Source organism: Betta splendens, chromosome 1, assembly GCF_900634795.4.
Source record: "Betta splendens chromosome 1, fBetSpl5.4, whole genome shotgun sequence".
Classification (NCBI taxonomy): domain Eukaryota; kingdom Metazoa; phylum Chordata; class Actinopteri; order Anabantiformes; family Osphronemidae; genus Betta; species Betta splendens.
In genome coordinates this window covers 7,082,677-7,102,885 of record NC_040881.3, presented here as the reverse complement: position 1 = coordinate 7,102,885, position 20,209 = coordinate 7,082,677, and the positions used below count along the sequence as shown (strand labels likewise).

The window sequence follows — 20,209 nt, the reverse complement described above, 5'->3', positions numbered from 1 at the left end:
TGGCGTGACGCGAAAGGGAAGTGCTACAAAATAAAACAGGAACCTGAAACCAAAACACGGGTGACAAACTAAGTCCTTTCAAAACAAAACTAACCTGGTGAACAGAAACCGGGAGAGTTACAAAATAAAACTGAAAACAGAACCGGAGCCTGACAGTGATGGGTCTGTTCCCCACCCTTTCATGGCCTAAAATTTTATTTTGAAGTTAAAAGTCCCTTGGGGGGAAAAAACATACATTTAAGCTCCTTTATTAATTATTTCCTTGTCATACCTATAACTGTAATAGGTCAATGGAATGTTTCGTAGAACCTACAGTAGCCTAAGGGCAAGAAAAGGTAGTCTGTACAGGTAAAGGAAAAAGTGATACTGTAAATGTGATGCCTTTAGGTAAAATATAAATACGTTAGTAAAGACGATGATGAAGGCTGTTAAGTACTGGTTCCAAAAATCTTGGCAGAGTTACAATTCTGCACTTTCAGGGATCCTAGAGAGTGAGCGCTCCCTCCGCTTTGTTTATTAGTGGATCTTTGATGCATTTCTCCAAAGGCAAAGTAGTCTAATGTAGTCTAAATAAAAGGTACAAGAAAAGCAAGTTTTCTATTGTATTTTATTTCACTGGCTGTCTAACGACACATTGGACATGTTTTCAGGACAGCACAATAAACAATCACCAAAAAGTCACTGATAGAATCTTTGTTAATTGTTGTTTAAGATGTTTTTAGATCTAAACAAAAACTCAATATTGAGAGTATTGAAGAATGTAGATATGATGAATGGAAATTTATTTAATAAAGTGTCATCATACTGTAGTTGCTGTCTGAAGTTCAGATTCCTCGCAATAATTTACAAACACATTTTGTTTTAAAAAAATAGATAAACAATAGATAAACTAAAATACATAAACAACATTGTGCAACTTTAAGGAAAAACAATGATGATACAAGGTGGAAGCAAGTCTCAAGATGGGATTGACCCAAAGTGTAGTAACATTCCTCTTTTAAGGTCTTAGTCTGTAAACACTGTTAATTCACTTCATGGCTCTTCTCATGTCCCAACACTCAAATAGCCACACTGTTCTCTAGCTCTGCTGGATCCAAGTACGGGTATGGGAGTTTCAAGGTGCTGTTTCTGGCTTTTATGTCAGAACTTAACTTTTTCAGCTCTGCTTGAAAAGCTTTTATCAGCTTCCAGGGAATCTGCTCACTGAAGTGTTCTTCTGGGTACTGGCCAAAAGGAACCTGATGAGATCAATCGCACATTAAAAACCTTGTTCCACATACTTAAGTTCAGTACACCAGTGTGTACAGTATATAAGGTGAATATTATTTATGTTAATGTAAGTAGTTACTTACAAAGTCAGAGGACTGTTTGCTGAGCAGCCACAGCGTGGCCATGATCTGAACTGTTGCATTGACATCAGGAAATGTCTGCAGCATCGTTTTCTCACTTGTTGTTCCCTTTCTGGTCGGTGGAGGAAGTTGCAGGGTGCTGGGAGTGTTGGGCATCCAGCCACCATAGTCGTACTACAGTAAACAGAGTCATGATAACTGAATAAATCGCAGCATTGTGATGATGCTTATCAATTACTGATAAAAATGAAGAATAATGTTTTTTCCTATTTTCTGCAGTACCGATCTTATTTGATTAGTAATTATTACTTGAACACTTCAACAGCTACTGTACTGTAAATGAATAGTAATACTGCAAGTCTGCAGAAGATGAGAAATGCTTTAGGAAAATGCCAGTGTGCTATAACATGTTATGATTATAATGACTTAATATGGCTTTTTGTCAGGATCCTGGGCTGGCAGAGCCCTGTTTCTCCTCCTTCCTCACCATGCCACACCCCTGCTCTGGACCACACCTTGTCCCTGTTACCCTCAGTAAAGTCCCTCTGCAATCTGTTCAATTCCTCACACCTGTGCCTTCCCTCTGCTCCCTTCAAATACTCCCCCAGCCCACCAGTCTGTTCTGGGTCATTGTCAATTCATGCTGCTTATTCATTTCCATGGACTCTATATACAGTATGCGGGAGGGTTTCTGGACTTTACATTGAGGTGAACTGCCATCATTATGCTGTGTTCATGCTCGTGTTCAGCCATGCCTAGCCCTTTGTTAAGCCCTCCCATGTTGCGCTGCATTTATGATGTGCACTCATGCTTCTCGTTAGCTCATTTTGTTGTGGGGTTTTTTTGCCTTTGGTTTTAGTTTTAGTAAAAATAAACCAGGAGGACCTGGTTTATTTTTGCGTCTTTAGTTATTGAAATTTGAAGTTTAGTCTATTAAAGTAACTTTAGTTATTGACTCCTTCTCTCCATCGCTCTGACTTGGGTATTGGCCTCCTGCAGACAAGTCACTTGGTGACTTGGTTTTTTTTTACATAAAACAGTAAGTGAATGCATCCTCACAGTGTTGTAATATCAATGTATGTGAAAGGTTAACAGTCACTCTTTATGGCCTGAATAAATTAATTCTTCTGCAGTTCTGAAACTGCACCAGCTCACCAACCCATTCACTGAACAACCTACAGTAATAGACTCACCTGTCCAGAGTTAACAGCTGCATGCTGGCATGAGCCAGTGAAGATCACCATGGTAACGAACTTGATCAACTCAGTCATGGTAGAAAATATCTGTGGAATTCCTAAAAATGACAGAATCAGCTGAATTACATAGAAATCCTGAAAAAATGTCTTTATTAAAAATAAAATGCTAAAAAGCGTAAATAGAAAAGGATATATACCAGTACTTGCACAAGTCATTCATCATCAAGAATGTGTGCAATTTGCCTTTAACACAAACCTGTGTCTGATTGGGAAAGGAAGCCATGTTCAAAGATTTCCCCAATCCATTTCTGCAGCTCAGAGTCTTTCTCAACATCTGTATCACTCTTGTAGTAGTGGCCAATGATCCCTTCAACAAACCTACAATACGAGAAAGATGTACCGTTAACAAGTTATGGTTGTTTTCAAACTGTACAGTTAGACAGTTAATAAAAAAGCTATTCTTTCAGTAAGACAAAGTGGGAAATGATCCAAGTTGTAATAGATTTAATACAACCATTGGCTGAAGTTAAAGAGAACTTGAGTGTGCATCTAATCTGTCCAACCTGTGGATGATTTCCCACAGTCTGAGTCCATCATCCTTGTAGTAAAAGTTTGGCACAGCCTCCAGTCCTCGCTCAGCAATGTCCTCTGGTAAACAGAGGGAGCTGTAGGTCATCGAGGACAGAGATCTCTTCAGGATCGTGGTCATTCCCTCACCACCAGAAGCTGAAAACTAGAACATACACATATTGTTTAAGGTTTAGGAAGGAAATGGATTTGTTCAACAATGATGTACAGTAAATGTGTTGATGCTTTTCTACCTTTGTGAAAACACCAGTCTCAGATATTAAAGAAAGCCGAGCTAAAAAGTTGATCTGCAGAGTGTATCGAGTGTGAGGGATGAGGAGCTGAGGGAAAAGAGAACTCTGTTACAAACCATTCAGCTGTGTTATACAAGAACATTAAGGTATTTTAGTGTGAAGGAACTAGTTAATTTGACTTAGTTGAGTGATTTGCAGGCACCTTGTACAGTGGATGCACCATTGGCAGGTTGCGCAGCAGCGACACTGCAAAGACTTCAGCCAGCAGGTGGGTTCGTAGCAGGTGAGTGTTGAGCTGATGCTCATTGAAATCTGCACTCCTCACAAAGATCTTGGCCGTTAACCAGTCGTACTCAGAATCAGAGGGTAGAAAGACTGGGTTGTCGTCTGCTGGGGTCTGCTTCAGCTACAGGAGACAAGAGATGTGCTGGGTTTGAGTTTGCTTTAAAGACACTGAGTTCCTCCTACAGGTCAGAGCTGATCATTAGCTGGGGCTCATCTCACCTGTATAGCAAGTGGCATCATCTTAGCATCAGGGGTTCTGTGGAGCAGGACCAGAGGAGCAGTCAGGTACTGCTGCTTCCCATTGATGGTGTTTGCTTTGACTCCATCCAGGTTCTTGTAGTCACACAGGAAGATGTTGCCTTTCTGTTGAAATATTGGGGCGCATTAGAAATTCTTTGACTTATGTACATAGTGTGGATATTAAATTTGACCCTGTGAGAGCAATCACAGGGTTTTTTAGAAGTATGAGACAGTTACCTTCATTTCCTCTGCCAAGCTGTACTGACCACTAGGGAAGACCATGTCATCAGTGACAGACAAGTTACTGGGCAGAGCAGAGCAGCGACGGATCAATCTGGGGTTGACACCGTTCAGGAACTGGTAGCCAAAGAAAGCGTCCTCCTTCCAGTGTTCCTCAACATACTCTGGAAAGGATCAAGAGCTGATGATGAATTTTAAATGTTCAGCTCTTGGGTCTTTTCTGCCAGTGTTATTAATATAATTGTAACTCTTTATTCCCATGTGAACCCATGTATGAATACAGTCCTCTATCCTATCATGCAGACAATGCGAGAAGTTCAATAACTATGCACTACCTGAAATTTGGGTCTGTTTGCACCAGAACACACGACTGATAGACTCCATATCAATCCACGGCTCCTTAGAGTCAGTCAGTCCTTTCAGGTTAAGCTCTGCCAAACTAGAAAAGAAAAGCAAATACTGTCATAATGCATTTTATATGTCTGTATGTCAGACAGTAAAATTCATACGTATGTAAAAACATACAATAATTGACAGAATTTGAAGCCTTTACCCAGTGGATGCTGTGAACTTGAACTCTGTAGCCTTTGTGAAGGAGAACTGGACCTCAGATGGCAGAGACATGGGGTTATCAGCCTTGATGCAGTGGGGAATTCCCTTCATGTAAACAGCCCAGCTGGAAAACAGGGCAAGGCATCACAATAAGGAATGTTGTTTTGCTTGGGGTCTGTGGTTGGGTTCAAATGGCTGCCTATACTGTAGGCATGCTTAAATTTAACTTAAACAGCAGTGTGAGGGCTATAACTCTATATAAGTGTCGTTCATGTGCATCAAACACAGACGAAGATACAGTATCATATCCGTTAGCTTGTACAGTAGTTAGCATTATAGCTCAAACTGGGCTAGTTTGCGACCCACTTATGGGTCTACCGCTGTGATACTTTATATAACACACAAACAAAGAAAGCTCTAATCTAAAGGAGTCTGCAGAAAGGATATGCACCAAAGCATGCCAGCTATCACATGTGGTGAGTTATGAGCCAAATAATGACATACGCTAAGCTACTCGCTAGCAAAAAAACAATGTACAATGTTCAAATATTGTCACACAAAGTCCATATTACTGGTGAACTGATCCCATTGTCTGTTATTTCTACTTTCTGGGAGGTTACTCACTCACTCTGTTACTCTATAGCCCTCCCATAGAGCTTGTTTGAAGTGATTTATAGGGGGCGCCATTTGGTGACATTTTTTATTGCACCAGGGCCATAAAACACGATCAGCCATTTTTATTGGCTACAATCAGTTGTTGCTAGGCGGAGATATGGCTGCACAGACACCTGCCCTCCCTGGTGGCCTGTACAGCAACAGATCTGGACACAGTGGACATGAATTAACACTTTCATATATGTTTAGTTTTGTTAGGTAACTGGTATTTGGATATATTGATCACTTGTATTGCTGTTTAAGGTGGATAGTAGTGGAGAAAAATATAGAATATCCACACTGGGAAACTCCTAAGTTCATTTGACTGTTGTGCTATGACTTCATTGGGTTCAAAGTTAGATTAGCCTCTGCTTTACTGAGATATTCATTCTAAAAGTGTATTTCTCTTTTTACTTAAAGTAAAAATTTTACTTTTCTATTATTTATAAACTTCGAATCAGTAACAGTAACACCAATTTTACACCTTATATTACATCTCAAAAGTGTCCCCTACATTATAACACTAGCAGTCAAATAGAAATTCATTTGAATGTAGCTATGCCATTTTTCTGAAAACCCTCAGAAAACAACCTTGGGGCTGAAGAGGCTAGCTTTTAATTTACAATTTACAAGTTCATGAATTTAATTCTTTTAAAGATAAACCTGCCAGGGGTAACTGTCATGAAGTAGCTAATTTCAAACTACAAATCATGATTACATTAAAGCGTGTGTTTTAAGCGTGTGCTCACTGATAGTCTTTCCCGCGTTGCTCCATCTCCTGTTGGCGACTGTAAGCTCCGAGGTGATGGGTGTCCTCAAAAACTTTCAGAGCTTAAAAAATAGAGAAAATATAAATAGTATTTTGACGTTTGAATCCTTATATTCAGAATATTTTTTGTCTTTAACATTCGAAATCAAATTGAGCATAAAACATTGTGTGCAGTAACTACAAACACAACTATGTGTCTGTTTTTGGGTTATAATAATGAATATTATAAGAATCCTACAGTGTTTAGTGCCAAACCAACATTAATTATGTTACAGAACCTGCTTCCTGTCCAATCAAAAACAGGTGCAATTCCTTAATTTCTTTTTTTCTGTTGTTTTGTTGCTCTTACAGGTGAATTATTGTACTTATCAGCCCGCTGCACTGAAGCAGCATCAGAGACAGTAAGCAAATTGTGACAGACCTGTTCCCTCTCTGAAGTAATACGTCTGACTGTCATCAATCCAGCGGTAGATGGGAAACTTGTATATGTTTCCCTCAGGGGATTTCACCTCTACCTTGGCAGGGAACCAAGAGTCTTCTGGGAAAAGTGGCAGACTCTGTTTGTCCAGCTCTATCAGAATCAGTTTCCCAAGGGATGCAGGACAGGTCAAAGTAAAGGTGGACACCTGGAGCAATGACAAGCATATAAGTGACAATCAAGTCACAGGTGAAGAACCTGAGGTTGCAGATGTTTGGTTAAAGTGTATGGTATACTGTATAAATATATACTGTATTATACTTACTGCTCCTCTGATGAAGGCTGTGGCTCCTTTTAAGCCCACCAGCCATTTGCGTTGGCTCTCCCCTGCAGTGCCCACCAGCTTAATGAAGATGTTATTCAAAGTCGTGGCATTAACACGATTGTCAGTAGACACTGTCACTTCATAGTCCACCATGTTCACTCTGGAAGTTAGAAGAGTCCTAGTAGAGAGGAGTGATTTGGTTGCACTCAGAACCTGAGAACATAAGAATAAGAAAACCTTTATTAATAAATGTCTTAGATCACTTGTAGCAAAATAACAAATTCTACAGGTACACTGAATATCCATTTGTTTCTGAAATCATTTTAGGTTGTGAATTCATTTTAAAAAGCAAACATTTTACCTCTGAGAGATGCTTCCTTGACGAATTGCTCTAGTCAAGTCCACAGTTTCGTCCTTAAATACAGACCGTTTTGTAGGTGTGTCTGATTATGACAAAATACTAGGGGATGTAGTGTAATGTAATGCAAATCCGATGATGTAACGTGAAAGTTTTTGGTGAAGCCAAACCTGCTTCACCAGTGTGATGTGAAGAAATCACAGTCAGAGCTACGACTTTACTGTAAATGTTTAGAAACTAAACTAGCTAAACTAACTCAAAAAGCAGGCAAATGTCGACAACACACAAAATTAAATATAGACATGATTTATAGAAAAACATGGGAAATAAAAATATTAGTCAACACTTCAATCTAAAACTTTCATTACTGACACAATACTGAACAGGTTCCTCCCCAAATATCTACTGCAACTGTGTTTCAGGTATGTGACAATACCTTGACAGCCTGTCAGCAATTAGCATTAGGAGAAGTACAGAAACACATTTAAACTGAAGACTTGTTTTAGATAATAAAGACTGAAAATGTCCTTAGAAACTTGCTTTTTGTCACAGTTTTTTAGTATTCATCTTTTGAACCATTATTACAATGTGCTAGTGCTACAGTCAAGTCAGTTGTCAGTTGTGGTTCAACCTGTTGAAAACTGTGTTGCAAACTGGGTAGAAAAAGGCCGTCATATGGATCCTCCGCTTTCATAACCTCATCACTTTTTCTCCCCAAAGCTACTCCAGTCATGGTGCAACACAGTTATGCAACAGGCGGTGATTAGAAACCAGAGTGATGTAATATGTGTGTTTGGCAGGTACGTCAGATCGAGGATGTCCATAACACAGTCAGTGTGCCTTTCAGGAAATTAATAAAATCAATGCAACACAAGGATATTTTGCAACAGAAGAAACCACCGTAACACACCTTTACAGTACGTTCAACACCTTGTGAGGCAGTGGCGAATTGTACCACTACAGCTCTCCATTTAATGAATATGAAACCAATTGTAGTGTAATTAAAACTAATTTATGACTTGTTGTGTGTAAGAAAACTGACACTGTGTGGGGAAAGACCCCCATCAGCACTGATACTCCTGTCGGAACAGCTTGAGTGTCTAGAAATGGGGGAGGGCAGGTCCCCTTAAACTCTCTACTGGTTATACAGGTAAAACATGAGTTCTACAATAAGAGCTGCCTTCCTAATTTACATTATCCCCTGTTATCTCCTAGGTTTCTTCTGATAGATGGACGACTGGAGTACAGCTGTTACAAATAGGCTCTCTCTTGGAATTGCAACAACGACATACAAACTTGGAAATACTTTAATATAGTAAAGAAGAAATGTAGATGAAAATAAATATACATTGCAACATACTGTAGTAACACGGTTACTGTCAGGATCCAGGGGCTTCTGTCCCTCTTGCTCGCATGCCTTAGCCACGCCCCCTGTTCTGTTCTGGACCACAACCATTTCCTCATTTCCCTCGTTCCCAGTCATCTGGTCATTGGCTCATTTCACATACTTGTGCTTTCCCCTCTGCTATTGCTCAAACCCTCACCCAGTCCTTCACTCTGTGCCGGGTCATTGTTCAGGGCCTGTTTGTTTAGTGACAGTTTCATGCCTCATGCTGTCTGTGAGTGTCTTTGCAGGAAACCGTTTCAGGTCGCGTAAGTCTTCCCATGTGATTTGTAGGTTCTTTTTGATCTGTGCCATGTCAAGTGTGAAGCTATGTGTTAAGCAATGATTACAGGCCAGGCCTGTTGCTGGACCATGTATGTTGTTGGTAAAGTCATTAACCCTGTTAGTCACGTATTTAAAGTAATGTAAGACCTGCACTGAGTTAAGTTTGTGAAAGCCAAACTTCTACTGTCGCTCCACAGCTCAAAGCCTCTCAGCTTTAAACCCCAACAGCTCTTGTGCCTTAGTTGAATCCCCATTACCATTTTCCCTTACATTTGTTATTTTCCATTTACTGTAGTTTTGATTAGTTGCTTTTGGCCTCCTGATTACTTGTTTTCAACATAGTTTAGAAGTGTTTTTAGTTTCCTCTGGTTCTTGTCTGATTGGTTTTATTAGAGTGACTTGGTTGCCCTACTCCCTGTGGTTCGTTCTGACTCAGTCCAAAAAGAACTATCCGTAGACTTGTTCTATGGCAGAACAACAAGACAGTTACTGGTATACTTTTATTTATTGTATTTTTCTTAATTCTCCCCTCTCACTCTCTGCACTCACATGCACTCATATTCACATGCATTTGGTCATTATAACTTTTTCTCTTTGCTGGTGCTTTTCATTCTGGTGATTAGATGAAGCTTCTGCCCCCTCCCAACAGATATTAAACTACAAAATAAATAAACTCTGACACTAAAGAAGTTAAACAAAAGAAGTTAATAATGAATAATATATCAAATTATGATGAATAATATAATATATAAAAATTATGATGAATAATATATCAAATTATGACATCAGTGCATGTATGGTGCATGATTTTTCTTTTTTTCCTTTTTTGCGTGTCCTGTCCGGCTATATATATATATATACACACACTCTATTCTCGGGTCCTCTACCAGAGGCCAGGGAGCTTGAGGGTTCTGCGCAGTATCCTTGCTGTTCCTAGGACTGCACTTTTCTGGACTGAGATTTCGGATGTTTTTCCAGGGATCTGTCGTAGCCACTCCTCCAGTTTGGGGGTCACAGCCCCTAGTGCTCCGATCACCACAGGCACCATTGTGGCCTTCACCTTCCAAGCCTTCTCCAGTTCTCTGAGCCCTTGGTATTTCTCTAGTTTCTCATGTTCCTTTTTCCTGATGTTGCCATCGCTTGGTATTGCCACATCCACCACTACGGCTTTCCTCTGCTCTTTATCCACCACCACAATGTCTGGTTGGTTCGCCATTACCATTCTGTCAGTCTGGATCTGGAAGTCCCACAGGATCTTGGCTCGCTCATTCTTTACCACCTTGGGAGGTGTTTCCCACTTTGACCTTGGGGTTTCCAGTCCATACTCCGCGCAGATGTTCCTGTATACTATGCCAGCCACTTGGTTATGGCGTTCCATGTATGTTTTGCCTGCCAGCATCTTACACCCTGCAGTTATGTGCTGGACCGTCTCTGGGGCCTCTTTGCACAGTCTACACCTTGGGTCTTGTCTGGTGTGGTAGATCTGGGCCTCTATGGCTCTGGTGCTCAGGGCCTGCTCCTGTGCGGCCAGGATGAGTGCCTCTGTGCTGTCCTTCAGCCCAGCCCTTTCAAGCCATTGGTAGGATTTGTTGAGATCAGCCACTTCAGTTATGTTCCGGTGGTACATCCCGTGCAAGGGCTCATCCTCTGTTCTCCACTGCCTGAGACATTCACTCAGCACGTCATCTGTCGGGGCCTTATCCTTGATGTACTTATGGGTCTTGGATGTTTCATCCTGGATAGTGGCTCTCACGCTCACTAGTCCACGGCCTCCTTCCTTGCGGCTAGCGTACAGTCTCAGGGTGCTGGATTTGGGGTGGAACCCTCCATGCATGGTGAGGAGCTTTCGTGTCTTAACATCTGTGGTCTGTATCTCTTCCTTTGGCCACCTTATTATTCCCGCAGGCTATCTGATCACTGGCAGAGCGTAGCTGTTTATTGCCCGGGATTTGTTCTTGCCATTGAGCTGGCTTCTTAGGACTTGCCTTACTCGTTGGAGGTATTTGGCTGTTGCCGCATTCCTTGTTGCCTGTTCAAGGTTGCCGTTCGCCTGTGGTATTCCAAGGTACTTGTAATTGTCCTCAATGTCTGCTATTGTTCCTTCTGGGAGTGAGACCCCTTCTGTGTGGATTACCTTGCCTCTCTTTGTCACCATCCTCCCACATTTCTCGAGTCCGAATGACATCCCGATGTCCGAGCTGTAGATCCTGGTGGTGTGGATCAGCGAGTCGATGTCTCGCTCACTCTTGGCGTACAGCTTGATGTCATCCATATAGAGGAGGTGACTTATGGTGGCCCCATTCCGGAGTCGGTATCCATAGCCAGTCTTGTTTATTATTTGGCTGAGGGGGTTCAGACCTATGCAGAACAGCAGTGGGGACAGTGCATCTCCTTGGTATATGCCACATTTGATGGATACTTGGGCAAGTGGCTTCCAATTGGCTTCAAGGGTGGTTCTCCACAACCTCATCGAGTTTGCAATGAAGGCCCTTAGAGTTCTGTTGATGTTGTACAGCTCCAAGCATTCAGTGATCCATGTGTGTGGCATTGAGTCATAGGCTTTCTTGTAGTCGATCCAGGCTGTGCACAGGTTGGTGTGTCGCATTCTGCAGTCTTGGGCGACTGTTCTGTCTACCAGGAGTTGGTGTTTGGCTCCTCTGGTATCCTTACCAATGCCCTTCTGTGCTTCGCTCATGTATTGACTCATGTGCCCACTTATCTTAGCTGCGATGATGCCTGACATGAGCTTCCATGTTGTGGAGAGACAGGTTATTGGCCGGTAGTTGGATGGGACTGTACCCTTTGAGGGATCCTTCATTATCAGGATCGTTCGCCCTTCGGTTAGCCATTCAGGGTGAGTCCCATCCCTTAGCAGCTGGTTCATTTGTGCTGCCAGGCGCTCATGGATTGCAGTGAGCTTCTTTAGCCAGTAGGCGTGGATCATGTCAGGGCCAGGTGCTGTCCAGTTTTTCATACCTGAGACTCTATGTTGGATGTCTGCCACTGTGATAGTCACTGGATTCTGTTCAGGGAGGTTGCTGTGGTCTTCCCTCAGATCCACTAGCCACTGTGCATCACTGTTGTGTGATGCCTCCCTTTCCCATATACCCTTCCAGTACTGTTCAGTTTCCAGCCTTGGTGGGTCTGCTCTGTTGTTATTACCCTGCCATTGAGAGTACACTTTCGCAGGTTGTGTTGCGAACAGCCGGTTTATTCGTCTGGCTTCGTTATCTCTGGTGTATCTCTTTAGGCGGCTGGCCAAGGCTTGTAGCCTTTGCTTGGCAGTTTCGAGTGCTTCAGGTATGGTCATCTGGCTGTACCTCTTGGGCATCGGTCTTTTCATTGCACCTCTCTGGGCCTCTGTCATTTGGCTCACTTCCCTCCGAGCTGCCTTGATTTTTGCCTCCAACCTTCGTTTCCATGGTGGGTATTGTTTCTCATGGCTCCCATGGTTGCTCTTATAGCCAAGCACCTCTAGGATCACTGATGCTGAAGCGTATATCAGCTCATTGGTTTCTGTGATTGTTGTGGTAGGGATCGCTCTCAATGCTGCATTCACATCTTCCATGAGACTTTCTGATGGTACTTCACTTAGCCGTTGTAGTGGGGTTCGGGGTTGCCTGTTCAGTCTCGCCATGATCTTATCTTTCAGGTCCGTCGCTGCCTCGCTCAGCGTATCTGTGCTTACTGGGGCTTCGTACATGTGTGACAATATAGGCATACAATATATATATATATATATATATACATAATCTTACACACTCATATACATACACCTATATTATTATTATTAACATTATTCACTGCGGCCAGAATGGGCCACTGTGGGTCAACGTTGTCCACCCCAGGAGAACCAGACACAAACACTGCCCCCAGTGGGAGAAAAGAGAATGGAGCTGGAGGACCCACGGTCTGTAGGGAGCCCACCAGGTGAAGCCCCCGTGCCAAGACAGGGGCCCACCCCAGGACGCCACCCCCAGCTGAGAGAAGCAGGGTCCACCCCATCAACCCAACCGTATCCCCCAGCGCTACGTCGAGCCTGTTATCCAAAATGTACTTTATTTACTGTACATTGTCACACACACACACACACACACACACACACACACACACACACACACACACACACACACACACACATAAAAACACATGTTTCTTTATGGATCACAACAACTGACAAAAAACAAGAATTTATTAATGCAGAAAAAGCATCAGTAGCAACTTATTCATAGATTAATTCCTGATACCATGTCTATTACAGCAGGGTAAAACAAAGCGATTTAAAATGTTCATTGGGATGTAATTTGTCACCACAGTTTAATGAAAGACTGTGCAAAGTAACTGATCAACAAAAAATCCTTCCACCGCAAGCATTTAAAAAAAGGAATTAAAAATAGCATTTTCTGAAAAAAGAAATGCTCCGGGAATGTTGAAATGCTTGTTGCTGGATACTGTTCAAATTTAGCTGAACCACAAGTAAAGCAAGCAAAATGTAGTCAATATCTGAAGCTAACTTAGGTTTATGATTTCAAGCAGATTGTTTTTTTTCAACATACCTAACAGTTGAGAGTGGAAAAATAACATTACAGTCAAAGGGGGAAATTTCAGGAACTGTTTAAATGTTGATAGAGAAGATGTAAAGTTGGCTTTAAAATATATGCGTGTAAAAATTGTGTCAGTGGCAACAGGTTAGAGAGTCTTTTTGATTTAAAGATTCATCCTCTGATATCAGTAACATTTTAAACCCCCACCATGGGATTTGTGGGGCTCTAAATACTCAAACCAATAACATTTACCAAAAATTGCCCCAAAGTTCAATTTTTAAAAATCAAAAACTTAAAAAGGTATTAAAAACATTATACTATAAAAAAGCATTCATAGCGTCAAAAATAAAGAACAGGCAGTTCTTGCAATTATTGCTTTATTCATGAAGTTGAGTGAAGTGAAGTTGATGTCCCAACCTCTGACCCTCAAATAGCCACACTGTTCTCTAGCGCTGTTGGATCCAAGTACGGGTATGGGAGTTTCAAGGTGCTGTTTCTGGCTTTGATGTCAGAACTTAACTTTTTCAGCTCTGCTTGAAAATCTTTTATCAGCTCACAGGGAATCTCCTCGGTGAAATGCTCTTCTGGGTACTCACCAAAAGGAACCTGAAGAGATCATTCACACGTTAAAAACTTATAGTAGTAATACAACTAATTCTTTCACTTTCAATGTCATGTAAAACCACAGTAGGTTTGGTACAACAATGTATATAAGTTAAATATTAAATGAAATGTGTGTTTACTTACAAAGTCAGAGGACTGTTTGCTGAGCAGCCACATTGTGGACATGCCCTGAACTGTTGTGTTGACATCAGGAAATGTCTGCAGCATCGTTTCCTCACTTGTTGTTCCTTTTCTAGTAGGTGGAGGAAGTTGCAAAGTGATGGGAGTGTTGGGCATCCAGCCACCATAGTCATACTACAGTAAACAGAGTCATAAAACAGTTCTTAAAGAGAGGGTACGACGAAGATGACCCTTAAATTATTTATACTGTATAATTGTCATGCAGCAGTTTTGACATAACATGTTTCATTTGCACTAGAGGCTTGATGTTGTCCATCAGTACTTTCATTAGCTATTACAGTAAATAGTTTTCCTTCAAACTTATTAGATTAATATGCCTATTGATGGATGCCTATTGTGATAGGCATTCTTAATGATATGAAATGCATTTAGCCCTGCTCATCCTAAAGGCATCAAACAGTCACTTATTATGGCCTGAATTCATTTATTCTACTGCAGTTCTCATGATACTGCACCATTCACCAATCCATTCCCTGATCATCCCAGTGGACTCACCTGTCCAGAGTTCACAGCTGCATGCTGGCATGAACCAGTGAAGATCACCATGGTGACGAACTTGTTCAACTCAGTCATGGTGGAAAATCCCTGTGGAATTCCTGAAAAATGAGTGAGAATCTGTTGCATTAAATACAGTAAATAAGTGGTTTTTGTATTTGAAAAACTGCGGTTACTTATGCAGTGCCCTCCTAATTCTTTACATGTCATAATGTTAAGAGTTCATGCTGTGAAAAGGGAATGTTTTAATTGTATTATTTTATACCAGTTTCATTTTTATTTGGGAATTAACATTGAGTTCTTTTGTAAGGGGAATGTCCTATGCTTAGAACGGTCATTAAAGGCCTCATCATCGTTTTTTTCCTCTCCCTCTACAGCGCGAGACAGATGGGGAGAAGAAAGTGCGGGAGTTTGGAAGAATAGAGAAGAGCAGAGACGAACTTTGGAGGGAAAAATAAAGTATTATCGTGGTGTGATAGTGTTACGGGTTTAGCAACTGGTCGAACGAGGCTGTTTTGTTTGTTTTGCCCCAGTGGGGAACACATTGAGCGCGGTAGAGGTAAATGGCCGACTCTTGCGCAGGAGCTAGCTTAGTTGCGTCGTGCTAGCGGAGGCGAAGACGCGAAGTGCACGTGGGGAGAAAGGCTGCGCCATTTTCACAGTGGTGCGCTTTGGATGCGACCACGCACGCCTCGTGGACTTCTCAGAACCTGCGCAGCTTGAGGAGTCGGATCCCACGACCGCTGGCCGGATTTCTTTATTGCATCGCTTTGGTACGACACCGGAACGAAGGGTTGAAAGCGAGGGTGGATGTTATTGGTAACAAGAAATTGTGAGTAATTATGACATCACACGGCAGAAAACCACGTGTGCCCCAGCGTGCGCGCCGACGGTATGTATTTATTACTTCTGCCATTTTGTCGAGTAATGTGTGACGTGTAATATAGAGAACCACAAGTTTTTAAGCAGGCCATGGCGAGGCATACCTTCTATTTGCTATTGTGTATTACTATTATTTATTGTTTATTAATATTTAGTAGAGGTCAACAGAGACCCCTTACTGTATAAATTGATGACCGAGTGAGTGGGGAGGGGGTTAAAATTAACTAACTATGATAAAATTATTCACATTTAAAAGGATTTACATTAATAGTCATTCATCATCATCATCATAATCATCAAGGAGTTTTCATGTGTGCGATTTACACAAACCTGTGCTAGCTTGAGAAAGGAAGCCATGTTCAAAGATGTCCCCAATCCACTTCTGCAGCTCAGAGTCCTTCTGGACATCGGTGTCACTCTTGTAGTAGTGGCCTAGGACTCTCTCAACAAACCTAGAGTATGAGAAAGAGAAAGCAGCTATGGTTCCTTTCAAACAGTTAGACCTCTGGCTGAAGTTGAACAGAACTTATTAACATTATCATAATAATGTTAATTATTAACTAATATGATAATTAACATCATCATAATAATGTTAATAGCAATATGGTTTGACCTCATCTTCATATTAGATTAATCTAAATTACACTGCCTATACTGTAAAACACCATAACACAATTCCTGCTGCTCCTGTTTTTTTCAGAGCATTTCTTTGTGTCATAAATTCAGTATGAGTAAAACCATTGTTACATAAATAAGCAATGTAAGCAAACAATGCTTGTTACTGACTTGGCGAGCATCCACTGTTGACCCCTTCAGACAACACTAGCTACAGTATACAGCTATTACAGTCAAAATTTGTCACCAAGATACAGTAAAAAATATTTAATAAAAATGTAAAAGTTTAAAATGCAATCTAATCATATGGTTTGACCTCTACTTCCTACTGGATCAGACTCCATTTCCACATCTATATGTAGCCTTATTATTTATTTAACCTGTCCTGTCATCATCTCCATCACCTCAGCTACGATCAAAAAAGCAGGTGAGTCAACTGTTTCCATACTGTACATTCATGACGTATCAATATTGTACTGTATAAACTAAAGCAAAAAAGCAGACTGGAAGCTTCTAACAATACTGAACCTGTGTATGATTTCCCAAAGTCTGAGTCCATCATCCTTGTAGTAAAAGTTTGGCACAGCCTCCAGTCCTCGCTCAGCAATGTCCTCTGGTAAACAGAGGGAGCTGTAGGTCATCGAGGACAGAGATCTCTTCAGGATCGTGGTCATTCCTTCCCCACCAGAGGCTGAAAACTAGACCATGCACAAATATTGTGTCTAGTATTAGGAAGAAATGCCTTTGTTCAACAGTGATGTATTAAATGCGTTGATGCATTTCTACCTTTGTGAAAACTCCAGTCTCCGATATTAGGAACAGTCGAGCTAAGTAGTTGATCTGCAGAGTGTATCGAGTGTGGGGGATGAGGAGCTGAGGGAAAAGAGAACTCTGTTACAAACCATTCAGCTGTGTTATACAAGAACATTAATGCATTTTAGTGTGAAGGAACTATATTTAGTTTGACTTAGTTGAGTGATTTGCAGGCACCTTGTACAGTGGATGCACCATCGGCAGGTTGCGCAGCAGCGACACTGCAAAGACTTCAGCCAGCAGGTGGGTTCGCAGCAGGTGAGTGTTGAGCTGATGCTCATTGAAATCTGCACTCCTCACAAAGATCTTGGCCGTTAACCAGTCGTACTCAGAATCAGAGGGTAGAAAGACTGGGTTGTCTGCTGGGGTCTGCTTCAGCTACAGGAGACAAGAGATGTGCTGCATTTTAATTTGCTCTAAAGACACTGAGTTCCTCCTACAGGTCAGAGCTGATCATTAGCTGGGGCTCATCTCACCTGTATAGCAAGTGGCATCATCTTAGCATCAGGGGTTCTGTGGAGCAGGACCAGAGGAGCAGTCAGGTACTGCTGCTTCCCATTGATGGTGTTTGCTTTGACTCCATCCAGGTTCCTGTAGTCACACAGGAAGATGTTGCCTTTCTGTTGAAATATTGGGGCGCATTAGAAATTCTTTGACTTATGTACATAGTGTGGATATTACATTTGACCCTGTGAGAGCAATCACAGGGTTTTTTAGAAGTATTAGACAGTTACCTTCATTTCCTCTGCCAAGCTGTACTGACCACTGGGGAAGACCATGTCATCAGTGACAGACAAGTTACTGGGCAGAGCAGAGCAGCGACGGATCAATCTGGGGTTGACACCGTTCAGGAACTGGTAGCCAAAGAAAGCGTCCTCCTTCCAGTGTTCCTCAACATACTCTGGAAAGGATCAAGAGCTGAATGATGAATTTCAAACTTTCACCTTGTGAATCTCTTTTGTAAGTAATATTATAAAGTTTTTTAAATGTACGCATTAACAAGAATTTAAGGTATAAATAAAGTACACTACACTCTTGTGCAGACAGTGTGAGGAGTTCAATGACTGTTCTCTACCTGAAATTTCAGTCTGTTTGCACCAGAACACACGACTGATAGAGTCAATATCAGTCCACGGCTTCTTGCAATCAGCCAGTCCCTTCAGTTTCAGCTCTACCAGACTAGCAGATAAAAGCCAATACTGGTGTTATGATGCATCTGACACACTACAGCATGTGAATAAGGTGGATACGGTCCAAATCAAGACTTTACCCTGTGGAAGCTGTGAACGCAAACTCTGAAGCCTTGGTGAAAGAGAACATGACCTCACAAGGCAGAGATAGAGGGTTATCAGCCTTGATGCAGTGGGGCATTCCCTCCATGTAAACAGCCCAGCTGGAAAACAGGACAAGGCATCACAATAAGGAACTAGTGTAAGTATAAATCATAATTCAAGTGTATTTAGCCAAAGGTGTGTGTGAGCGGTTTGGATGCAGATTTGGCTCAATCGTGTGCTCGCTCTGAAATCTCACTTATAGTCCTGCTCACGCTTCTTCATCTCCTGTAGGCGACTATAAGCTCCGAGGTGATGGGTGTCCTCAAAGACTTTAAGAGCTTCAGAGGACATGCATATTTGGTCAGGACTTGTTGAAATGTTATGTTTTTAGATTTGCTGCAAATTGCGACAGACCTGTTCCCTCTCTGAAGTAATGTGTATTGCTGTTATTGATCCAGCCGTGGATGGGAAACCTGTAGATGTTTCCCTCGGGGGATTTCACCTCTACCTTGGCGGGGAACCAAGAGTCTTCTGGGAAAAGTGGCAGGCGCTGTTTGTCCAGCTGTATCAGAACCAGTTCCCCAAGTGATGCAGGACAGCAGATGTTAAAGCTGGACACCTTGAGCGATGACAAAAATATCTCTTTAGAAGAGTTTGAAATTTGCTTGGGAGATTTTAAAAATGAGGGCATTAGATTTGCAGGTGCATGGACACATATTTACAAAATGTCTGTCTACTTTTGTCAGTAATGTGTGGCAATATTTTTAAACGTATAATTGTGGAACCGCTCGAAGTTCGTGACGCACAGTCAAGAATCACTGGAGACGCGCGGCAGGTTCGTCCCGTCGTGCTCAAATCAGACGCACTCCGCTAATTCGCGTAATGATATCATTTACGGGAGCGTCCTTAGCGCACGTGTTGATCAGTCGCTTCAGTCAGAGCTAAATGAACGGTCACTCCTTCACCTGAACACGGCTCCATCAATAGTAAGTGAGTTCATGTTACGTCAGTGTCGCTGCTTGTGTGGTTTCCTTCATCCGTGTGGTTCCGCGCACCGACTTTCACTTTTACGCACGCTCGGTCAAACGCCGCACTGAGCGCACGATGTGCGTCACAAAGGCTGCGTCGCGTGTGATCTGAGGATTAAACGATGCATCATCCGTTGCTCACAAATCTGAACGGCCCCAATGTTAAATGTGTAGTAACGTTGAAAAAGCGCATTTCACTGGAGCGCAGAGCGACATTTGCTCCAGCGCCTTCCACAAGTTTGAACTTGAATTCGTGACAAATGCGCGAGTGCGTGAGAGTTGGCAGCTCTGGATGCACATCTGGCCACAGAGCGGGATGTTCTGGACTTACTGCTCCTCTGATGAACGCCGAGGCCCCTTTTAAGCCCATCAGCCACTTGCGTTTGCTCTCCCCATCAGTGCCCACCAGCTTAATGAAGACATTATTCAAAGTTGTGGCCTCGGCGCGGTTTCCAGTAAAGACGGTCACTTCGTAATTCACCATGTTCCCTTTGGAAAGTAGAAGAATAATAACCAGTCTAAGCCGTGAAGAAGAGTGCATAAAAGCCGAATAAAAAGAAGTCTTATCTAAATGATGAGATCTTACCTCAAAGATGCTCCCTTGGTAAAAAGCAAAAAAACACAAGGGCTTCCTCTTTAAGTACACTTAGTGTGTAGGTGTGTCCAGTCAAGTAATGATTACAAAATATTGGCAGCAGCCAAGTCTAACGCAACTCGATTAACCTGAAGCCGTACGCTATATTAAATGATATATGACATGTTTCCTATGTATAATGGTAATGTATTGTTTAATTCTAAACTAACTAAAAAGCAGCTGAATGTTTGACAGTACAAATGTGGTCATTCAAAAGGTCAGACAAAATGGTAGTAAACTAAAC

General features: G+C 41.9%; 2 protein-coding genes across 3 annotated transcripts; both read right to left on the bottom strand.

The window, feature by feature from the left end:
- Window positions 1–1,043: 1,043 nt before the first annotated feature.
- Window positions 1,044–7,312, bottom strand: LOC114863402 (hydroperoxide isomerase ALOXE3-like). Its single transcript, XM_029164294.2, has 15 exons — window positions 7,211–7,312; window positions 6,850–7,062; window positions 6,528–6,732; window positions 6,087–6,168; window positions 4,685–4,807; window positions 4,467–4,570; window positions 4,129–4,295; window positions 3,871–4,014; window positions 3,569–3,772; window positions 3,367–3,453; window positions 3,109–3,278; window positions 2,802–2,923; window positions 2,543–2,643; window positions 1,353–1,523; window positions 1,044–1,238 (listed from the first exon to the last, which is right to left on the bottom strand). The coding sequence occupies exons 2-15, from the start codon at window positions 7,000–7,002 to the stop codon at window positions 1,059–1,061; spliced, it is 2,013 nt and encodes a 670-aa protein (XP_029020127.1). The 5' UTR covers window positions 7,003–7,062; window positions 7,211–7,312; the 3' UTR covers window positions 1,044–1,058.
- Window positions 7,313–13,047: 5,735 nt separating this feature from the next.
- On the bottom strand, window positions 13,048–20,055 carry LOC114863328 (hydroperoxide isomerase ALOXE3-like). 2 transcript variants are annotated; one of them, XM_055509070.1, is made up of 15 exons: window positions 19,918–20,055; window positions 19,663–19,820; window positions 18,718–18,922; window positions 18,560–18,641; window positions 18,300–18,422; window positions 18,105–18,208; window positions 17,764–17,930; window positions 17,506–17,649; window positions 17,207–17,407; window positions 17,003–17,089; window positions 16,745–16,914; window positions 15,932–16,053; window positions 14,720–14,820; window positions 14,168–14,338; window positions 13,048–14,026 (listed from the first exon to the last, which is right to left on the bottom strand). In XM_055509070.1, the coding sequence occupies exons 2-15, from the start codon at window positions 19,813–19,815 to the stop codon at window positions 13,847–13,849; spliced, it is 2,010 nt and encodes a 669-aa protein (XP_055365045.1). In that variant the 5' UTR covers window positions 19,816–19,820; window positions 19,918–20,055; the 3' UTR covers window positions 13,048–13,846. The 2 variants fall into 2 exon arrangements, with proteins under 2 accessions (XP_055365045.1, XP_029020121.1); XM_029164288.3 differs by having other exon boundaries at window positions 19,663–19,961.
- Between the last annotated feature and the right edge of the window lie 154 nt (window positions 20,056–20,209).